Genomic DNA, 23,022 nt, shown 5'->3' with positions numbered 1-23,022 from the left:
AGGACTAATCGATTAGCCCTGTTGTTCTATTTGAACTAGTGATAATTTATTATATTTACGAGCGAATGCTAGCATTCCCTCGGAGAATGTCAAAAGTGGGGTGGTTTCGATAAAGGTGTCAACTATTTGATTAGTTGCTAATTGATTTCGAAATCGGTTCCAATCGACTACTAAGCCGGTTGCGGTTTTCATGGGATGATTTGTGTTTAATGTTATGCTGGTTTTAATGATATTGTTTAAAATCTATTTGGAATGCATTATCAAATGGTAACTAAGCCAGATAGCTATTTTCAAAGAAGTGTGTTCATGCGTTCTCTGACTTTTGAGAAATGAAATTAGAAGCTGTTGAAGTTTTTGAATCTGCTTTTTGATGGTTAAGCTTCATATTGCGGACTAACTTAATAAACTTAATAAAGGTACCTTATTGTTCATTACTCAACATTTTTTTCACTCCAATTAAAGAATGATAAACTCAAGAATTTCCATCGAAAAATGATAAAAATAATGCAAGTGCTTATTAGTTTCTGCAAACCTAACAACAATTGAAGCTTAAGTTGTCACTCAAAATTTTATTTTTTCCTCATCAATCATAAGAAAAACTGGTCTTTAATTTCTCTCTAAAATTTCCGACTTTGTTATTTCTTGAAAGTCTTTCGTAACCGTCACTTCAAACAGACTCCAACGTTTAAATACCGCAACCAAGTAAACGATAAAAACGATAAGTTTTCTTTCCTACTTCTCCTCAACACACAACAATTTAGAAGAAAAGAGAACGCTCACCCCACGGCTAATGGAGTTTTCGGTCAACTGCCAGCATGCTGTCAGTGGAGTCGCCTGGTGGTTTGTGTGAATACGAACACTTGCCTTCAGATGCAGTCAACAGTTTGCCGGACACGAATACATTCACTATCGGTTCGTTTCACACCACCGAAACGTTTCTCTTTCACTCCCGGCTACAAACTGCTGACAGCAGCAGCCAGCTGCAAACCGGAAAGCACTGTCATTCCTTCGGCACTGTCAGCCGTTCGGGTGTTGTTTACTTTTTCCACTTCGGTTTTCCGGCTGCATGCGCTAAGGTGGGACGTGTGAGAAAGAAAGAGAGCGCGCTACCAATGCATGACTTCCTTTTATCACATTCCTAACGGGCGCTCGCAGGGATGTTATTCTATCCTCGGCTTTTTGCCCACCTTTCCACCCGGCAGCAATAATTCTCCACCCCCGGAATCGTCCACCTACTGTGGCACCTCGGTTTCTGTGCATCGCTGTGCTGTGGCAGTGAATTTTGTAACGCGGAAAACGTGAAATTCGCCGTTAGTCGGTGCCAAATCGTGACCGCGTACGCACACACAGCACGACCCCCTCCCGGATAATCGAGATGCTGTGACTGTGAGGCTAGTGAGTGAGTGAAGTTGAAGTAATAAATAGTATGATTTGAAAAAAAAAGTTCAATTAAAATGTATGTTATGCGGTTATTCTACTTTTTTAGGAGAAAATTATTTGTTTAACAATCGTGAAAAATAAATCCACACCCGAGTCCGTTTATTGAAGCTCCCAAATTTCCACCAGTGATAATCGAAGGAAGTGATTAATTTCGTGCCCGTTTGTTTGGAAAATTACCCATCACACACCGTTTCAACCATTACCGTAACGAGCGATTGTGTGCGTGCATGTGCGTGTGTGTTTTTATCCGGTCTGTTGTTACGCCGAAAATGTGTTAATTGAATTCAACATTAAGAGTGCCCGGTGTGTTCCCGTCGTTAATCTGCCACGCTCTTCCGTGGCCATGTGCTACCCGCCTGCAGCATCTTCTTTAGCCGCAAAAGTTTAAAATGAGTAAAGAAGCATAAATAAAGCATTTTCAGCTAAAAGACGCAGCAAAGGCAGTACCGGGCGCGAGCGTTCGTGTACGAGATTCGGTGGGTTTGGCTGAAGCTTGCCCGAGACCGACAAGACGGTTAATTAGATTATTCCGACAGATCCTTCGCTACATCAAAGGCATCGTTTTAATTAATCTCGTTTCCTTAACGAACGCTGAATAATGGCCGTATTAGGTGCTGTGTGTTTTCTAGTCTGGGGTTTTAAGCGTGAAGTTTAATTCTTGCTTGCAACACAACGGCTACAGCTATTTATCTTAGTTTATTCGATAATATTTGGCAGTGCTTTTTTTCTACATCCTTTGTTTTCTTCATTGATTTTCTAACCAATTTTCATTTTCGTCTTAAATTCTCCCCACTTTTAATTTCACACCCATCTTACAATGCTTCCACTCGTTTCTTCTCGGAAAAGCCAGCCACAGTAACCAACACCAATTACACTTTGCCGTAATTATGACACACAAAAAAAATCTTACCCCGGAACCATTTATTGTATCTGACCCGGCACCATCTTCAGCGCAATTACTGCGCTCATGTGGAAAACTATTTGCACCCCGGTTATGTTGTGTAATTAAAACCGGTTTACGTTCCCTCATCATCAGCCAACTAACCAGCCAGCCTGCCAGTCCATGGTTTCGGTGTTCAGTGTAAAAATGGTGTTGGTTGGCATGATGGTGCTGCCACCAACCCGATAACGATCTTGATTCATCCGATTTTTCCTTTTCCCGAACCGAACCCATTCCCGTGGTTGTGGGTCACATGCAGAAAAGGTCACCGGGCGCCAAGTTGAACGGTAAACCTGTGTCTTGAGTGAGTGTACCATCGTTATGAAACGGCTTCAAATATCTAATTACACTCGCTTTGCATGTGGTTTGTGCAAGGTTTCCGGAGAGGGCAACATTAACACGTTGAAGGATGTGTTTCGTTTGTGTTTTTAAGTGAAAATTGTTTGCGTGTGTCGTGAAAGATTTGTCTCAATAATACACAGCGTTTGTGCCAAAAAAAATGGGAAAAAGAATGCAAAAGTAGTGAGAATATGAGCTACAGAAAAGAATCGTATAACAAGTGAACAAAATCATATACAAAAATAGTGTTTCAGAAAGTGGTTAAAGCATAAATAAGGCTATGATCTTCACTGAAAGTGTAATTAAAAGGTATGTATTTAATTGACTCACATTCGAATAAAGGGTTTAAAAAAACTTTATATGATTCCAAAAGCCATAAGTTCCTGGTTTGATAAGGAAAAATGAAAGGTATAATGAAAGCACGAAAGTGAAACTGCATCTAAAAATTCAATATTAATAGTAATTGATGAACAAAGTGTTAAATTCATCAAGCATAATCAAAACGAGTTTACAAATGGCTATAAATCTCAGATCAAAACATTTTCAGCTCCTATCGTATTGAGCTGTTATTGTTATCATACAATAGTAAAAATCGATGGTCTAATTTAATGTTCATGATACATTTTCATGCTTCTTATCAAGATCTTACCCAGCCGCTCTATTTCGTTTTTAATGTTGAACTCCTTCCTCACAGCGTAATCTTACTAATCTGTAATCAATACAAATTTGCGCCACGTTGAAACGATCCACGAAATGCATCTATTTTGCATACGATTTCGTCGACATCTCGATAAAACACCTCCCTCGTCTCATTTCTCTATCCATAATAAACAAATGTTCATCATGGCGCCCCAAAGTCCCAGACCACACACATAGAATGAGAGCATTGGCTCGAGCTGTACCGTTAGCATCACCCGGTTCCAGGGTTTAATGAAATTAAGCTAGGGTGAAAATTTTCATTTCGTCATATACAATCTCACACAAACACACCTAGGCACACGTACAAACAACTCGATGAATCATTCAGCTCAACTAGTTCAACATAACTCCAGCACCGAACCAGATTACAACCAGATTGTTCCGTTCTATTGGGCCCTATATTGGGATATTGTTTCATGTACTGCTTCAGCAAGCGATTCCTTTTTTATTCTGTGGCCAATGTTGTTCATCCGCTGTAGAGCATAGTGCCACTCTTACGAAGTGTAGTGGTACATTGAGGACAACCGGCCGCTTTATGCAATGAAACGAGCATTTGCAATTCAAATTTCCATTTCATACCGGGACCAGAATGCCACAGATCGGAAATTTGACTCGAAAAATCCTTCCTTCAAACCTACATTCCTCAAATGTTTAGCGGAAAAGCTAAAAACGACTCCAAAAACAAGAACAAATGTAACGACAATACGTTACCGAACACCAAAATCATCAATCCATTGGCTACCACGTAAATGGAAATCTCTAGCCAGCAATCCCTATTTTAAAGGATTTTTTCCTCGCTCCACACTTCTTTCTTTCGTGCCAGTTTCCAGCCGTACCCAAACCGGAACCGGTGGAGAAGATAATTGAACTCACAAAACGCATCATCAACCTAACTGACAGATAATGGATTCTTCAGCGCGATAGAAAACACGCATCGACTTGTGTGGCGCCGCTTTTCAAAGGCTTTTTGAAAACAGGTTTTCTCCACCCGTTAGAAAACCTTCAATCGCTGTAAATGCCTTTTTTCTCCCCTATTTGATTCGGTTTCTTAACCTTTAACGCCATCAATACAAAAAAAAATAAGGGAAAAGTTCATCTACACCCTTTTAAGGAAACATTTGGACGGGGGATCGTACAAGGTCACAAACTCAATTTGCTTACAGCCCTGCCACTACCGCTTAACTTACCCTCTTTTATACGATGGAAGAAATTTTCCACGAAAACTCTACCCTCTCCTTAAGCTTAAGTCGCCCGCATAAGGGAAGGAAATGCGAGTGTTTTTCTTTCGCCGATTGAACAATCTTCCATTAAACAAGCGTAAATTCTATTTTTGACACCCTTATCCTTTGTGTTTATTCTCTGATTTTCTTCAGGTGTGTGTGAGTTACATTTTGTCGGAAATTTAAGGTAAAGTCTCTAGGCGAAGCTGAATATCTAAACTGATCTACATTGAAACATAATTTAGATCCCAGCTACATTTTATCCTTTATGTTTAATTCTATCTACCGTACGAATGATCTTCATAATCAGTTTTAGAACTTGGAAATTAATGAAAACATAAATTCAAATTAGCCGTTACACCGAGTCATCACAAAATCGTCGATGGAGACGCCTAGTTTTTTCAAAGATAAGATTGTGTGTGATTATTTCTATTGACTACGATGTTTACGACGGAGGCGTCCAACCTTCAAGCCGTCCAACCGTAGTATGTTAAATATTTGCTCAATAATTAAATCATAAGATATAATTTATAAAGACTATTTTTGCCCAATTTTTTAAAAGATCAAACCATTTTCCACATCTTCTCGCAACAAATTTGAAATTTGACATTATAATATCGACTATTCCCGAATTTAACGCTCCAGTGCGTACTATAATCACTGATCCAAGAAAATTTCTGCTTCATTTTAATCACAATTTTGCTTGAAAAATCCTTTTCCCCAATAGTGACACATTTTTACCAATCCTCACAAACATGACGACCAATCTATCCCTTAGCACAATACAAGAATAAAAAAACATTTCTATTTTCCCACTACGACCAGCTATCTAATTTCTACCGTAAGACCCACCTTTTGGGCGTCATTTTCATCTACCACCGGAAAGATAAATTAAATAAACATAACTCTTGCCTTAAGGCAGTAACGGTTATCTCTCCCTTTCGGGCAACAAAACGTTAAGACAAAACAACAAACGGAACCACCTTTGAGACACCACACGGTACACATCGAATGGAAAGTTCGAAGCGAAATGCTTTCTATTTGCCGGTGCACAAATCTCGGTGCCAAGTATCGAGTGTAACCGAGGCACCGATTTCGTGACAAAAGGATTCACCGGCTTATCTCCGTGCGGATGTTAAAGCGCTCGGCTTTGTGTGGTTTGGGTAGGCTGGATTGAAATATCCAATTTCAACGACGTTTTGCTTCCACCCAAAACCTAACGGAACCATTATTTGTCGTTGTTTGTCGTCAGATGCGTACAGAGAAGTGGGTTGGAGATGAAGAAGTTTGAATTTTGTTTCCGTTCTCTTTTGAAACATTATTTTTAGCCTCGCTGAAATTGAATGCCTGTGCAAGAATAGATAGAAATTCCTTGGAAGAATCTCTCAGAAAATCATATCTAATTAATCTTACACAAAATAAGCTTCTGCAGAGTGTTTTGCCCGATAATCCATTTATCATATTCACCAGTAGATCATTAAAAGAGCTCTGCCAGAAATCTTTTAAAACTTTGCTAGTCAAGGCCAAACATTCCTTGGTTTGTTAGAATATTAAAGCACTTTTTATGAGAATCAAAATTACAACGGAATGTTTCTTAAGCACCACTCACCCCTAAAAATCACAACACCTGAACCAAATATTGTCTCCACATTCGAAATCAGGCAATTTTATTTCACAATTACCTCTTCGCTTAATTGACTGTCCTATCTCTGCTCGAAAAACCGGAAGGAAATCTTACTTCACATCCAACAACTGACGACAAAAAAATGTGCCCAGTAACCTCCGGTGACCACCAACAGCAGGACTTTGAATTTAAATTGGATTTGAATTCCTTTGATTGATTTGTTCATGCTGTTGCTGTGTCGCATTCAACATTGAGAAGGTTCAAATGTACAATTTTCCACACCCAAAAGATACACTTCCCAGCGATAGGAATTGGTGGAAATCCGATACAGCCACAGCCGTCTGGACATGTGGCCTTCATTCTTCTTGCTACACTTCCACCTCCGACGTCCATGCCGGTCAGTGCTGAGTGGTGGTAATTTGCATATAAATTCGATCTGACGTCGGCAACATCGTCGTCGTCGTCGTCGAATTGGAACTCGATTTCTTTGCCGTGTCGACCAGCTGGTCTGAGTGGGGAATTTGGTTTCGATTTAGCATAGCGTCCTTGACAGACACATTGAGTAAAGGAAGGAGCTGCTACTACTGCTGCTGCTTTCCGGTATCGATACGATGCGGCACCAAGCAAAGCTTCACATGCACCTTACCCACGAAGACCTAGTGTCTGATGTTTGATGGTGGTGAAGAATGTTTCACCTCAAAAACCGTTCGAACATCGAGAAACATGCTCGGTGATTCCAAAAATAAAATCAAACCCCTTTTTCGGAGCAACGCAAGTCGTGCTCGGTTTCGTTCTGGGGCGACACTGCAGAAATGTTTATTCATGTACCTGCTCGTTCTTGTTTTTAGTGCCACAAGCGTTAGTTCTGCGCTCCACCAGAACCTTCTCGAACACCCACCCTCTTCTAGGGATTATTTTGGGCACCACCAAGAAAGAAAACACAAACGACACTCCCGAGTTGCTTTAACCTTCCCCGGACGATTTGATTTATTAGTACCCCAACCTAAAGTTGACCCTTTTTATGCAATGTCCTCCATGTCCGGGATTGCTGGTGGTTTTGGCAAAAGTGTGATTTAATTCTTTGATTTGCTCGGGTTGCTCTTTTAAGTCTTCCTCCGGACTTCCATTTTGCGTCCGGGCAACCAATGCTTTAGGAACCTTAATGTCCCTTTTTTTGCTCATCGGACAAGATCTGAAAACCTTTCCGGACATGATAGATTACTCTTATCATCATTCGACAGCACATCAAACATTTTGGGTTAATTAAATTTTCCATTTGTGGTCCTTTCAATGCACGCCAAAAAATGAAAAATAAACCCATTTGCATTGCCATTCGATTGCTACAATTGAAAATACATTTCGTTATTATTAATCACCTCGAGCAGGCACTATGAACGCCATGATGAATAATCATCATAACGGACGTTAAAAAATCCTGAAGATGCTGATCACGCTCGTGGGATTTAAATAATTTAAATTTGCCTTTGATACACGTGACACCGGAAAGTTGCATCATTGTGTTTTAAAAGTGATTGTCTAATTAAAATGAGAGTTCAACAGTCGCGTGGAAAATAAATGTTTTCGGATCACTGAAAACATCACGTTTTATGGCACAGTTTTAATATATCAATTTAATTTAATTTCGAACTTTGACAATGAGCTACTCCATTGCTGTGCTGAATGCCATTTAATTTGGTTAAATCTTTGCAATTGCTTCTTTTTTCTAGCTTCTTTTTTGATTCTTCATGCTTGCCTGCTTTCAACACTTGCTTTTATAGTTCTTCTAACTTTTAATGAGTTGTTTACTTAAGTCCTTTTTGCAGGCTTCCTCACCACGGTGTTTCTTTACTTACAGAATCTACAGTCATTTTTTGAGGATTTCGTTGTTTGCTGAGCTTTTATTTGTTTTTACTGAATATCTAATCCTTTGATTGTTTCTTTGCTAAGTAAGTTATTTTCTTAACAATTTAATTTTTTTTTTTGTTACTTTGAAAGAGTTTTTCGTACTAGTATTAAACATCCTCTTTCTAATTTAATCGCTATGTTATATTATCAAGAATTTTCACAATTCAATAAGTGCTTTTGATTTAGGTAATAGTTCATAAATCAGTTATTAGTTCTTAATTTTACCAAATCCTTTGTCTATGCTACGCCTTGGAGTTTAAAAAAATCCTTTGTTTCATTCATTCACTATTGTGTAATAACTTTCAAAGACTTTTAGCAAAAATTATTTATAAAGACAAAATTGCAATATAACATCGTGTTGATCTGTTTTGTATAACAGTAAAAATTTAAGCTTCATCTCCTTTCTCTTTGATCATTTCACTTTCCACTCTTCAAGACGCCTTTTTATTGCACAACAGCTGATGTATCTCAAATTTTTATATCACTTTCAAACAAACATCACCGGCTTCTACAGCATTCGGTAGCAGCGTTTTCATTTCCGATCATCCGATCCGGTACCGGCAAAGAGAAAAAAAAACGGAAAACATCCAAAACCCACCCTTGATCGTAAATCGTTCACACATCTGCACCAAACTGGATCCAGCTGTAAACAGGCTTGGTTGGTGGGAACAAACCCCAGCACAACAAAAGCATACCGGTAACGAACAGGAAAAAGAGAAAGCGAGAGAGAAGATATTTGTAAAAAAAAAGTCCCAAAAACACCCTTCCACTAGCATCGACAGCTATAAAAAGAACGAGCTGTTAATGCTATTTGCGCGGCCAGCAACAAAACGGGAATGCACCTCAACCGGAAAACACTTCATTTTTCATTACACTTACTTTCGGTTGGAGGAAACAAATTGTGGTTTTCGGTAATTGTAGATCGAAACAAAGGGCTCAAAACAGCTCAACACAAACACACGATCGGGAAGCATGTCTGTGACTGTCGATCAGTTTGTCGTTCGAGTTAATTCATCTTCGGCTTTCTTGTGCCGACTAAAGAGCAAATTTTCCTTTCCTAATTAATAAACACATGGTTTGTTTGAAAATTACAACGCAACAAGATCGCATCGAGCAATTGCTAATTAAAGGTAAACAATCAACAATCTGCTCGTTGCTCATCGTACTCAAAAAACTCATCTTTCGAGTATCAACACGCGTCAGCGTTCCAGCGCTTTTCCAGACCAAGCCACATATTACTTATTAATTCTCTTTCACAAGGTTGGGAAGGAGAAAGGTGAAAACTTTTAAAACATTAACCTCAAGAGAACACACATTTGTAGAGAAAAATAATTGCACTAACCTTGCTCGGTACGCGCGCTTTTAATGGTTTACTCTGTCTGGCTGTGGAAAACCCGCAAATCCTTCTCCCTTCGCTCATTGCTCGGGCTTAATTTGAAGCACCATGTGGGCGATGAAAGGCAAGCGAAGGAGAAAACAAAGAGAATGGTACACGTGAGTGATGAAATAAAAATAATAATCTCAGATTAAAACATAACCCGTCATCCACATCCGCTTCCACTTATCGTAATAACCCGCATGATGCTATCTTTCGACCGCCGTTGGGAAACTTTCCATCTACTTGATATGATGGAAATCCTGCGGAAAACCTGCATTTATTTTCCTTTTTTTATGCCTACCTGCGTATGCGGATCCTCTTGTGTGTGAACACTCGAAAGGGCTACAGGCTTACAGCGGTTCACCATAAAGACAGACACACAAACACGCGTATAGAACTTGTGCCATTGTTTATCGATCAATAGACAGTTACGCAAAGTGCAACACGGATGCACGCATGAAGAACGCATCACACACACAAAGAAACACAGACACCACTCTGGACACAATCTTGAAACCTTTTGCCATGACCACCATAACAACCTTCCTGCCTTGTTGGCACTTATTCCCTTCGGATGCGTTTCGCTGCCCGCCCTTCGGTGCGGTGATGCAGTGATGTTTTAATCTATATGCAAATTACTAACATCTTGTCGCGGAGAACACGGGTAGCGCGAAAACCCACCCCTTGGGCGTCTGTATCTTAATGTGTCGTGCTGCACTGCACTTTCTGTGTGGCTAAAGTGCACAGCTTTCCGTTCCCATTCGTAGCCGAGCAGAGCGTCAGAGCATGACTGGAGCGATTAAAGTTTCGGCTAGTTGGGCCGGGGGTGGAATCTTGCTCACTCACGGCATCCGCTTTTACACATCCGACCAGCGAAATATTGGTTTTGCTCCACATCCGGGCAATGCGTACCAATTGGCGTTGATTCACACCATTTAAATGATGATGATTTCAATGGAAGATTCTACTTTGTTCGTGAACTTTAGTTCCTGGTACTGGTGGTGTTTAAATTTGTTAATGGCATTTCGATGTGAGGGAAGAGTAATTGTTTCATTTCAATTAGGGTGTTTTCCAAATTGATGTGTGATTAATTGTATTTTAATGAAGACTTCGATATTCATGATTAATTGTACTGCTCTAAATTGCTTTTCCACGAGTGTCCTCAACTACTAAGAGTCAAGCAAATTTACATAAGTTTAAACCTGATACGGATGTATCATCAAACCAAATGATTCATCCAAAGTGACTTTACTAGAACATTTGTCCTGTATAAACTCACGTCAGGATTTCTGCTGCTGATCTTCCCGGGTCAAACGCCTCATTGATCACATTGCGGAGAAGACGGTTGCCAGCCAAAGGGTCACGCGGGCCCAACGAGATCCGGGGTTCCGTCGATGATACTACTGAAGCGTCGGTACTGTACTCCCATACTCCGTCAACGATCGAACTAGGAACCAGTATAACGACTTAATGTAAAAAGGATCACGATACTCCCGCGTCATGTATGTGTATGAACGATAAGCTAAATATGATCGTAGAGTAGTCACCTAGGGGTTTTCTTAACCAACCCTAATGAGTTTGGCAAGTAGAACGAGCATGGGTCCGAGGTGAACGATTACTTAAGGAGGTCAAAGGCATGTTTCAGTACAACTTATATTTTCATCTTACCGACCTATTACTTCACCCTCGATATTTAATGACTTACTAGATTTGCTGATAGCAGAAAACAATAAAATCTTTAGGTCAGCTGTAGTCTCTAGTAATAATTTTATGTGGTAGAAGCGACAGAAACGCTGGACCAGTGTATGGAGAGACCTGCTCGATCAGCTCTATAAAATATCAGCTTTATAAAACATTTCTAAATGCGAACAATGTGTAAAAGCTCTTCGATCGAACATTGGTTCGCTTTTAAACTGATTGACTGCATCAGGGAATTGAAGGGAAATCATTTTTAAATTTCTTAAAGGATAACAATAAGACTGAACACTGCTTCTAATTGATTCTATGATTAAACGTTAATCAAACAATTAAGGTAGACCAAACAATTTGTGGGCTCATTCGCTGAACCAAATCGATCCAAGTCTTAAATTAATTACAGTGTTTTTTTCTATGTAAGCTAAACCACCATGATAATACATTATTTTCCCTTAAATTACTTTCCGGTCGAATGAAAATTTACAACCGTCAGCTAGGAACAAATTCAATTTAATAATCCACAAAAAAGGTACCGAACTCGTTCCACGTATTGCAATCACGTTCCAGTAGCAAACACCATCCAGCGATCCCTCCCTTTTACCTCAAAAGCATTTTTTTAGTTCTCGCTACTACGGAACAAAACCTCATCCCCCAACATACAACACACATACACACCGCATACGCTACCTTTGTGTGGAGTTAAATTAAATTAATTTCTTTCAATTGAATTTTATTTAATTGCCACCAATTGTCACTTGTTGTTGTGCTCTCGAATACAGATACTACGGTTTCAAAATGCACCTAGCAATCGAATAGGGTGAGAAGGGAAGATACAATGCACGCCGGAACATGCCGGAAGTTTCCCAAATAAACCGGAAGCTGGTGGAAAAATCCCTATGCACGGCAGCAGCAACACACAGCAAAAAAACATAAAACAAGATTGTATAAAATATCCAAACAAACAAACAAAATGAAAATGGCGCTCTGATGACCGGACCGTGCGTCTCGGTTGCACGGATGGCCGGCAGCTAATGTACCGGGCCCGGCCAAAAGGCAGTAGCCAACCTGTGCTACGATTATGTGTTGTGGTCCGGTGAACTAATTTGCCATTGTTTGCGGATCGCTCGTTTCCGGAGCCACCGGACACTGTGGCTTCCGGTGGTGTTGGCTTTATGGAGAGCGATAGGGCAAAAAAGCTGCTATTTTCTGACGTTGTGTCGATACACAATGGATCTTTTATTATTGCAGCAGGAAAACAGAACTTAAGCAACAAGTTTTATTTTGATTGTAAAGCACAACACGAAAATCTATTCTTCTAGAAACTTTAAAAATCAAAACAATTTCAGACCAACCCACTGGAATGTTCCAACTTCCTGGTAAGATTCATACCATTTCCCTTGAAGCGATTATCTAACCACCAATAAGTGTTTTGCCTCGCTTTACACGACGGCTAATTTATCCCGTCGATTTAATCAGCACATTACCCATCATCACCATCATCCACTCCATCGAAACACCAATCGCATGGTTCAACACTCCCCCACCTACCCAAACCGTCTTAACGGTCTGGTGGAAAACAAAACAAACCCCCGCCCACCCTCCCGATGGTCCCCAGTTTTCCTCACCCCCATTGTGTGGCATCAAACTAGAGAACAGCACCATAAAAATAGCACCAAATCGGTTCTTTCGAGCGGAAATCTCACAACGCCCACCAACGGACTCTGACGCCGGAGTGTATCGATTCGATACGTGTGTCCGATACATCGTCGACCCGGGGTCCGGGTGTTTGCGTGCCATCTTGACGACGTATCTGGAGCAGATGTAACATCAACATTCGCGATACATTGCTGTCTTTCGTCCGTAGGTGAGAAGAGGCTTGCGGTTCAAGCACCAGGGACGGAGAGAGTAGGGGGGCTTGGTTGGCAAACATTTGTTTCGAGAAATTGAATGAAAACTTACGACTGAATTGATCGGGCTCGATGTAACAAAGGAAACCCTGACAGTTGGTCAATATTTTTTTCCGAACAACTTAAAGAACGATCCTACCTAAAAGTGCTTAGCGTCCTTGTTTCTTTATCCCCATTTTTTCTCTTTCTATGATTATATTCTCTTCAAAATTATTGGAACTTTGTCTTGTGTGGCTTTTTGTTGTATTCTGGCTTTGTGGAATGTGGAAAAACTATTGATAAGTATACGATAATACCAAAAGAATCGTCCCATTCGTCTCTTAAAAGACCTCTTCCTTTGACATGAAATGGCAAAGGCAAGGAAGATAAAGCATAAAGACTGTAGAACAGTACAATGACAAAAGCAAATTCGATTGTTACAAAACAGTAATTGCTTAAAGACTGCATCCCTTTTGATGATCACTCTTCCAGACGGAAAAATAAGGTAGAGCTATTGGAAAAAAAACACTAAACAAAGGTTGGCAGAGATAGAAAGCATCCAGACCCCGAGCCAACTTCACACATTTCTTCCTTAGGACACGTCACCTTCGCTTCTGGCCCTAAAAATCTCTAAGTAGGTCGAGCGCTAGTTTTAAGCTACCACTGGCGCAATGTTCCATTTGTACTTAAATGAATAAATTTTTGCTATTTGACCGTTCGTTCCTCTCGGCAAGAAGTTCTTCCAGCCTGCGCCTCAGAAATTAGCCTTGTCTTTCTTTCCTTAAAACCAGTTCATAAGACTTAAGGAGGTCACCTTTAACACATTTTTCTATTTAATCTCCATTCTCACGCCTGGCAGCGAACAAAACGCTGTCTTAAAAGGAGAAAATTCCCTCAAACTGCAGCTGCAATCGATCGCACAGTAATTCTATCGATTTTTCCTCTCAGTAACAAGCATTCAAAATGGAAAGAAAAATCCCTCACCCACTAACAGCTTTACAGCGCTTTTCCGAATGCTGTGGCTGTGACGATTGGATTGAAAGAAAAAGCCCACCAGATTCCGGCCACTAGTGGTGGATACCACACCGCACAAAAGTGACAATAAGACGCTATCAATTATTCAGATTCAATTTACATTTCACCAGTGCAACCAATGGTCCGATGTTGAGGTTGCTGCTACTGTCTCTTAAATCTTTGCAGTACTTTTTAACAGCACCGACACTCACACCATTGGGCTGTGAGCAAAACGCGACACAGACACAATCGGACAATCGGATTAGTGGGTAGCGGATGCCACGAAACATGAAGTTACCCGCCGGCGCTGAATTGCTCATGTTTCGTTGTGTCGTTCGTCTTCTCGACACCGCCATTACCACAGAGAATGGCCACCGTAACGGATCGGACACCGGATATCGATTGCACGTCGTGTGCTGTCTGTACATAGTGCATGGTAGTCCTGGCAGTGGACATTCTTCTTGTTGCCTACCGCATGCTGATCGATCTATTGATTACGGTACAGGTTTTCCGCCCCTCGGGATGATCTCTACTGGGAGTGCAGCACTATACTTTTCGTGAGTTGTGTCATCAGATATAGGAGCTGCGTCACAGTTGGAGATGCCTCGGAGGATTACAATTATGACTCGGAAGCACGTGCACGGTTGAGCGGGCCATCCCTTTGTAGTTTCCTTGCTTTTCATCCATGGAAGAACATATTCCTACAAAAGTTAAAGTGAATCTTCTGCTTTCTGCTAGGTGCACAAAAAAAAACATGACCATGCAACCAAAACCAGTTATTACTCCAATCACGAATAATCACTCAAAAGCATATTGATTTAGCAGTAAGCACACACATTTCATGTAGTTGGCTTGTTATGTTGATGGACGTCACAGTAAACAAATGGCGGATCGATAGAAAGCCTATATTTATGTTCGAGATTTACTGTAGCAGGTCGTTAAGTAATTTATTGAAAGCAGCAGGACCTCTTTTATTGCTGAAGTAAAACTGCACACTGGGATTTTGGCTGGTTGAAAATAAAACATTAAAGTTGAAATTTCTAAACATTTGAAATTGGATACCTCAAGTCAAAAACTTTTTTAAAATAGACTTTTGCGTTCAAAGCATGTCGATCAGTTGACCAATGCATTACATGAAAAATAAATTCAATCTATTTCAAACGATTATGTCAACTTCATCCAACTGTGTTTTCTAACGTTCTTTGAATAATATTTGACTACACAAATTGCAAAGGATTTCATAAGCAACATGGAAAAAAAACTTAAATAAACCTATTAAATTAAAAGTTAAATGGAAGTTATAAAGTAAACCTGTATGCAAACAATTCAAAACAAGATATGATAACAAGACGCTGAAATAAATGTCAATATGATGACCAAAGATATCATTAAAAAATACTAAGTTTCCTACTGATATCTGCACAAAATTATGAATATTGCTGTGTTTTCTGTCCATTAGTAAGGGGCAACAACCATTTTTATCCATTTTTTTTTCTAATTCTGTCCGCTGTGTAATCAAGCTCATAAAAATTTACCCAAGTTTTGTATTATGCAGCAAATAAACAAAACTCATGCTTAATCAATGATGAACATATTGTTAAATTATATAAAACCATTCACTTCCTACCAAACTTCATAACACAATAACTAACACATAGAACTAGACCTTCATGCCTCACCAGGCATTAGTATGCCACCGATCCAGTTGAACAATCCACCCATTATCATCATAATGAAATGAATCAGACTAAAGCCGTATGTGGTCTCAGACAAGCTGAACCCATTTGGGTTCAGCACCATGAGGGCTTGATTCTTCTCTTCCTCAGCATTTTCATCCTCCTCTTTATCGCTAATGATTTCATCTTCTGCGTGTACCCCTTCGTTGTATCTTTTCGAGCTTTTTCCACCTAACATCCAACACACCACATGCAAAGCACCAATGAATGTCATCACCGCTACAGCACACACCACCACCAACTGTGCAAACTTTCCCACAAATATCCACAATCGCTTCAAGAATTCTCTCCATCGGAATGGATTCTTCGCGTGCTCCCTGCAAACATTTACAAAGATACATTTTGGATACAATGACTTCGTTCCCTGCAACTCCGGGTCACAAGATGCGTTCGCTTTTTCGGATGTCCCGTCGTAGATAATGTTTCTAACTTTGGACGATGGACTTGATCGTGTAAGGTGTGATACAGCATCGCCGATTGTAGACTTCCGTCGATTTAAGAACTTTTTCCTGTTGAATATACATAATCATACACAAATCATTCCTTTACTTCTCAGGCTCCTCATACGTTTCCCTTACCTTTCGGACGCGGTTTGTGGCGTCAGGGAAGTTCTTGAAACGGGGATCTTTGAGTTGCTCGGGGTGGTTGATGTCAGCGTATCAGAACGCCGTCCAGTAATAGTGACTTCGCTTTTGACCCTATTAACGAGACGAGGTGATCTGTGAAATTGGAAATTTTATTGAACAGAGTGAAACATTCGGCCCAGACTCACCAGCAGTCACTAGTACGCCCAATTACTTACTTGCCAATGGAGGACATTTTGTTGTTCTTGCAGATTGTTGGCATTCGAGCAAGGGACAACTTTATTTGTCCGAATTGATTGTGTTTTTTCGCTACCACGAACCGTCAATGGGTGCTTCGTCCAGTTTCGGATTCTTCTGCCATCGACGGAACGTAGACCTACTGCGATCGAATTTGTTTATGATGCGACGGTCCGTTTGTTTTCTAGTAAAACGTCACAAGCAGCAGACGTTTCTTTCTTGTGATTAAATGTGCCGGTTGCATTTTCTTCAACACGTGGTAGTTTTGTCGTATGATTTGGATTTGAGTTTCAAGCAAACCATACAATTTTGGTTGACCTTAAGGATTTTTTGCTAGAGAATTTAACTCAATAACATTTTATTATATCGTGACCACTCTTGGAACCAATATTTGCTAGAGGCTTTAAACATGATCAACACTTGGAAGCACATTGGTGTGAGCAATTGTAGATAGTGCTTCAATATTTCTGTTATTGTCCCCCTTAAACGGATCCTCATAATCATCCCATTCAGGACATTGTAAATGAAGCTTGTTGGAATAATTAGATGATGTAAGAAGCATTGGAACAAATTTGAGAAATACGGATAGGTAACCCACATGTTTGATTGGACAGAGCTTAACCTCCAGCTGTCCAAAGAGCCAAATTTCAAAACAAATCACATACCTCATTTGATTTGTTGAAGAGTGTCTAGGAATATTAATGCAACGTTTGAAAAGATGTTGTCTTTCATGTCTTTCAACATCAAACACTAGATTGTACATTTTAAATATTACTGAGCACATGTTTTCTACCGACATTGTTTCCCTACGACTTTCATTCGAAAACCTTGCACAAATCGACCCGATTGAGAACATAGAAATTTATGTTCCAATGCACCAGATGCTCGACCCTAATTGGTCCTACCAACAACCAGCGCTTAAAATAGACAATTCGAACTTATCGATGCTGACCGTTCGACCTGCTTCGAATCGATGACCTTATTCCGGCTCGTAGCATGCACCAAGGGTCTTGTCCATTTTATCAAGAGTATCGAAAATTAATGCAAAATTGCTGGTCTCCCCACCGCCGGAGTCAGCTTGGATAACCGTAAACCAAAACACACTAATGAGCTTCTTTGGCTTCGGTTGCCGGGAGTGAGGAGTCGCTCTGTGCTCGTAAATAATGAAAACGCTATGACACTGCACTCTAGCGAACGCAGGTTCGATCCGTATCGAATGAATCCTATTTTTCATCATTTCATACCTCATCAATCCTTTTTTGCTTCCACCTTAGCAAGACAGCTTTATAAATCACTACTCCGAAAAAGTTTGTATGCCCTGTCTGAACACCTCCCATTCCATTCCCAGTGAAGTTGACCCACCATCAAGCGCATAGTTCACATCATCAGTCATTTCAGCAGTTGTGGTTTCGTTCCCCAATTTTGACGACGTGACAAACTTCCCGAACAAAATGGTGGTTTTTGCTTTTCTTCGCTTTACCTCCCGGACCTGTTCAATCATTTTCTAAACACTAGTAATGTTGATTGGATTTTTGATATCGTCTAATGGCCTTGGTTGGTTTGGGATGGGAACTTTTTTTGAAAGCGAAGGAAGGAAGAGCGAACGAGTAGACGACGAGCGTCTACTTGACATAATATTTATCCATCGGAACACACCACAAGCTCAGGCACAAGCACACGAAGCACTTGAAAATACTAACGTTTCAGCGTGTCATCAGTTTCCGATTCGAGGACATGGTGGAAAGCGCCAATTTTGTCTCCCAACTTTTCGTTTAAGAAAAAAAAGGACAAATATTGTACTTTACTAAAATCTCACATCTGTATGGAGAATGGAAGGACAAAAAAGTAGGAACTAATTCTTGTCTAACAATTCTCGTACGTAAGAAAATGACAAACTTTTCTGAGGGGCTTCTCGATGACCTCAAAAGCCATCCTGGTTGGAGCGGGAAAAATAGCTGCAAAAAACGATGTCTGGAGTCAGATTACGCCGAGCATGACGCAAGCTGTTCTTCGTAGCATCTCTTAGGATCGCCCGTGCGCCTCCAACAGATGCTATTAGAATCGAATTCTGCACTTGAAATGGCTCGTTTGTATCTAGGAAGGACACTAGCTTTAAAAAATCTTGCCAGAAGGTGATTAGAACAAATGAATCCTATAAAATCCAATTTGTACCGCTTCTTTGCCGCAGCTTGATAAGATAACTGTCCTGAAAAGAAATGTTTTTTATTATTCCAATGAACTGAAGCTATCAAATATCATCCCCTTCTTCTTATGAGGTTTAAAAATTGTGAACGACTCATAATTTCAGGTATTAAATAGACCCTTCCAATGCAGCTGGAAGTTCCGATACATTAATACGCCATTTTGCATCTTCCAGCTTTTCCGGTTTCTTTGTGGGGAGGGAGGGTGGATATTTCATGAACGAAAATTAATTACCATTTTTCCTTGTAATTCATCAAACATTGATTCCGGTTTTTTCTTCAACGTTGGACACGCCGTCACCGAGTTCCAGTAGGCCTTTATAAAGTCACAGTTAAGAGGAATGTTTGACGTTACGAAAATCATCGCTCAACAAAACACTCACAAAATAAATAACCCAAAGATGACGCTCGGAACTTAAATTGGATGTGCTTTTTCCGGGCACTGGGGGAATTGTTTTTCTCGCTAGGATGGTTCTCCTCCCTTGAAGGTTTGTTTCCGGATTTTATATGCTTACTTTGATGAGAGCTACCACCTCTTTTTACACCCCTCTCTAACAGCTACCTAAGTAGACGTTGAAATTATGAATGAACCTCACGTTTACAGTGGCCAGTCGAAGAGGTGACGTGGTTTGAGAGAAACAAAATTTCGAAATCCAGTTTAGCAAAAGTTTATGGCCGAAGTGTACCCACTTCAAACGTAACGCGAACGTAATGAAGCCACTAGTACCGCTTTCGTCATCATCATCATCATCATCATCATCGGGTGTGCCTGTATTTCAACTCGAACACTCGAAACGAGTTTAGACAGTATTTAGTCCACTGGTTCTCCTGTCTCTAACTCCTCCAAATGTTGTACCTTGTTGCGCGCTTGTTTCGCGGCTAAATAAACAATTGCCCATCCGATACACACATACACTGTTTGAGCACGAGGACTCGAGTAGCAATAACAACAACAACATTGCGTTTGCTCGCGGTCCCCGGGGAGAGTTTACGAGTTTTCTTGGGACGCTTGGGATGAGCTCTTTGATGAGCAGTATCCGGGTGTCCAGGGGCAACCAGCGCACTAAACAAGCCTCGTCAGACCCACCCGCCAATGGGTGGGACCGAGGCAGAAATTGCCCCAACGGCAATGTTTGATTTATAGTGAGCCAGAGCCAGGCCGCTGCTGGGTTTTTTAGTGATCTTCAAAGATTTTTGGCCCTTTTATTACGGATAAACATTTGCGCGGATGATGGAGACGCTGCTCTGGCACTGGATTGCGTGCGTCTTGCAGGTCATGTGGTTTTGTGGGTGTCCCTAATCCTCCAACAAACTCTGCAGCCAGGAGTGTCTTGTGCGTTGTTATGATTTATGTAAAGTTTGTTTTTTTTTAATACTTTGATCTTCCAAAATTTGTGAATCTAGTAATACTAATATCACTTAACTCTTTGTTTCCTTTCATTCACAGAAGACAGATCCTAGAACGGTTCTCTTTTCTCATCAAAATGCATCACTCATCGTGCAGAAGAAATCCTCGTCTTGGTCGAAGGCCCATGTCCGAGGAATCGACCATCATCTTCAGAAATGTGTTGCCTTCGTTTCGCAATAAAGTTGGTCCAATTTGCTAAATGTGGCCGGCTAACTTCGCTCGAAGCCGGTCTGCGGGTGTCTTTTACTGGTACTTTACGCACAACAAGACGAATTCGACAAAGGTCGTGTGAGGTGCAAGTGAGCTATTACGCGTCGTTCGTGAATGATCAGGAGATATAAAACCATCATCAAAACGAGTTTCCACTCGGCGTGAGATCTCTCCTTTGCCTAGTGGTCATCAACATAACTCAGCTGCAAGCTTGCCCAGCAAAAAAAAAAAGAAACAAGTCTGCATACCTCTTACGCACCCGTATGTGACTATAAAAATTGACTCCTTCAATTCATTTCCGTTTCGTATCGTCACGTCTCGTTTTGGGACGGCTCCAGCTTTAGACGACCATTTCCAGTGTTACGAAGATATTTCCCGTGCTGTCCAGTGCTATTTCTCAGTGTCATTTGGTGATTCTTCCCGACCGGCCGAGGCCGAGTGACAAATCGATCAAAAGTTGTTCCCCTTTCAATCGATACCGTGTGTGCGACCGAAAGCCGGGACCTTTTCCCGGCCTACCCTAGGGGAAATGAGAAAACGCAAACGCATCAAACCGTAGCAGTAGGTGACGACGGAACGTAGACTAGTGCTACCACCATCATCACCATCATCACTACTATAACTAGTTACTAGGTGACGTGCAGAAGTGTAGATCATGCAAACTGCCTGACAGTACGCAAAGACAGCTTGCAAGGGGGTGCCAGTGAGTGTCTGTAAGTTTTGCTTTTTCCTTTGTTTTCTGTATCGATCCCGAGGCCCACTGAAGATAGCGCAAGGCCACAAGAATATTTTCACAACCATACGATGTGTAGTTTGTAGAAAGAACTCGTCTCATCCATTCAAGAAGATTACTACAGAAAGGAAGCACAAAACTAAGTGTCACACAAGGAATCCTCACGCGAACCGAACGGTGACCCTTTTACTTGGTGATAAATTAAGCAAAACCCAAACCCTTACGAACGACCGTGAAGTGAATCATTTCGTCCATAAAGTCGATGGAAATGGTGAACAAGCGAAAGCTGTATCTGTGTCCCTTTAAGCTGCTTAATTTGTGCAATTTATGAAACGTTGGGTTGAGGAGCGTTACGTTTGAAGGTCATAGAGCCCAAAAAATCGAACATGAATGCTCTGCCTCGTTTGCTCATAAACCCAGACGAAGCTATGATAATTCGATCTTGTGGTGCAAAGGTAGACAACAACACCCTAATATAGTAGGGTGTCCCAACCGATAAACCGTACTTAATTCATTTACCGTTCTACGCCACGACTCGAAACACACACACACGGCCCCAACATGAACATTATGGACTCGGAGAATCGGGTAGTGCTGAATGTGGGCGGTATACGGCACGAAACGTACAAGGCGACGCTCAAGAAGATTCCTGCCACGCGCCTCTCGCGCCTAACCGAGGCACTGGCCAATTACGATCCGATCCTGAACGAGTACTTCTTCGATCGGCATCCGGGCGTGTTCGCACAGGTGCTCAATTACTATCGGTAAGTACGTACGTGCATGCATGGTCGATAAAATATTCACCACCACGCTAGGCTGGGTTGTTCGCTTGGGAGTATATTTATTGCCCCGATGCCACCGTAAGAAGTTGCTAGCGTGTGGTTTAATAAATTTGCTCAAGATACTAATTTTTTGGCGATAGAAGAGATATTAGCGGAAATTTTATAATTTGAGAGTTTTGCTATACTTTTCAGTTTTGCTGTACTTTTGCTATGCTGGGCCAGGAAGTAAACGGCAGCTTGTAGATTTCAATAAGCGAGGAAAATAATTCAATTACATTGTGAATAATTACCATTTACGGCAGGTGCAGGTTGAATTTCTTTTTAATCGAACATTATAATATCCAAGAAAATATTCAAAGGAAATTTGAAGGTGTCTATAATAGCCTATGGTGATACAATATGGAAGGCCACTGAATCTTAAATGGAGGCAAATTTTAGGACGAAATGGCATTAATTAAAGTAAATTCCAAGAAAAACATATAATTAAGTAAGCGATTTGAAATAAAACTCCATTGCTTGCTTGCAATTATCACCAATACGTTTCTGAAGACTCGTACTCATTTTTTTTGACGAGCATAACATGTGTTATATTATTTGAAAACTTCTCAACACTGGCGTTAAAAATTTTCATTCCGAGAGATAACGTTTATTTTTCGAGAAATAACGTAACGTTTAAGGCTTTTGTCATCTCCATTAAACTGGACTCATTTATGTTCAACATCATGACGTATAGACTCTGATTTTCCTTCGTATTTTCTTTCTCCTCTTCGTGAAAAGCGCTTTCGTTTTCTGTGTGAATCTCTTCGCGTCTACCAAACATCCAATACACCACATCCAAAGCACCATTAAATGCAATCAGCATTACAGCACACACCTCCACCAACTGTGCAAACTTTCCCACAAATATCCACAATCGCTTCAAGAATTCTCTCCATCGGAATGGATTCTTCGCGTGCTCCCTGCAAACATTTACAAAGATACATTTTGGATA

At 40.7% G+C, this 23,022-nt stretch overlaps 4 protein-coding genes across 6 annotated transcripts in view; 3 read left to right on the top strand and 1 right to left on the bottom strand.

Annotated features, from left to right (window-relative positions):
- LOC126563935 (probable phospholipid-transporting ATPase IIA) overlaps positions 1–23,022 on the top strand; it is a 415,461-nt gene that overhangs the window by 102,249 nt on the left and 290,190 nt on the right. The window lies entirely within an intron of this gene.
- Positions 1–23,022, top strand: part of LOC126563874 (nidogen) — a 251,705-nt gene that overhangs the window by 47,806 nt on the left and 180,877 nt on the right. The window lies entirely within an intron of this gene.
- Positions 15,809–16,695, bottom strand: LOC126560360 (uncharacterized). The gene is made up of 3 exons (XM_050216321.1): positions 16,679–16,695; positions 16,455–16,595; positions 15,809–16,385 (listed from the first exon to the last, which is right to left on the bottom strand). Exons 1-3 carry the CDS (start codon positions 16,693–16,695, stop codon positions 15,809–15,811), a joined length of 735 nt encoding a protein of 244 aa, XP_050072278.1.
- The window catches only part of LOC126564343 (potassium voltage-gated channel protein Shaw), a 42,379-nt gene continuing 41,167 nt past the window's right edge, over positions 21,811–23,022 (top strand). For all 3 annotated transcript variants that reach the window (XM_050221361.1, XM_050221362.1, XM_050221363.1), the window contains exon 1: positions 21,811–22,013. In XM_050221361.1, coding sequence (XP_050077318.1) covers positions 21,811–22,013 — 203 coding nt within the window. The remainder of the gene's footprint in view (positions 22,014–23,022) is intronic.

Source organism: Anopheles maculipalpis, chromosome 3RL (assembly GCF_943734695.1).
Source record: "Anopheles maculipalpis chromosome 3RL, idAnoMacuDA_375_x, whole genome shotgun sequence".
In the NCBI taxonomy this organism is placed as follows: Eukaryota; Metazoa; Arthropoda; class Insecta; order Diptera; family Culicidae; genus Anopheles; species Anopheles maculipalpis.
This window is presented reverse-complemented; position numbering and strand designations above follow the sequence as displayed.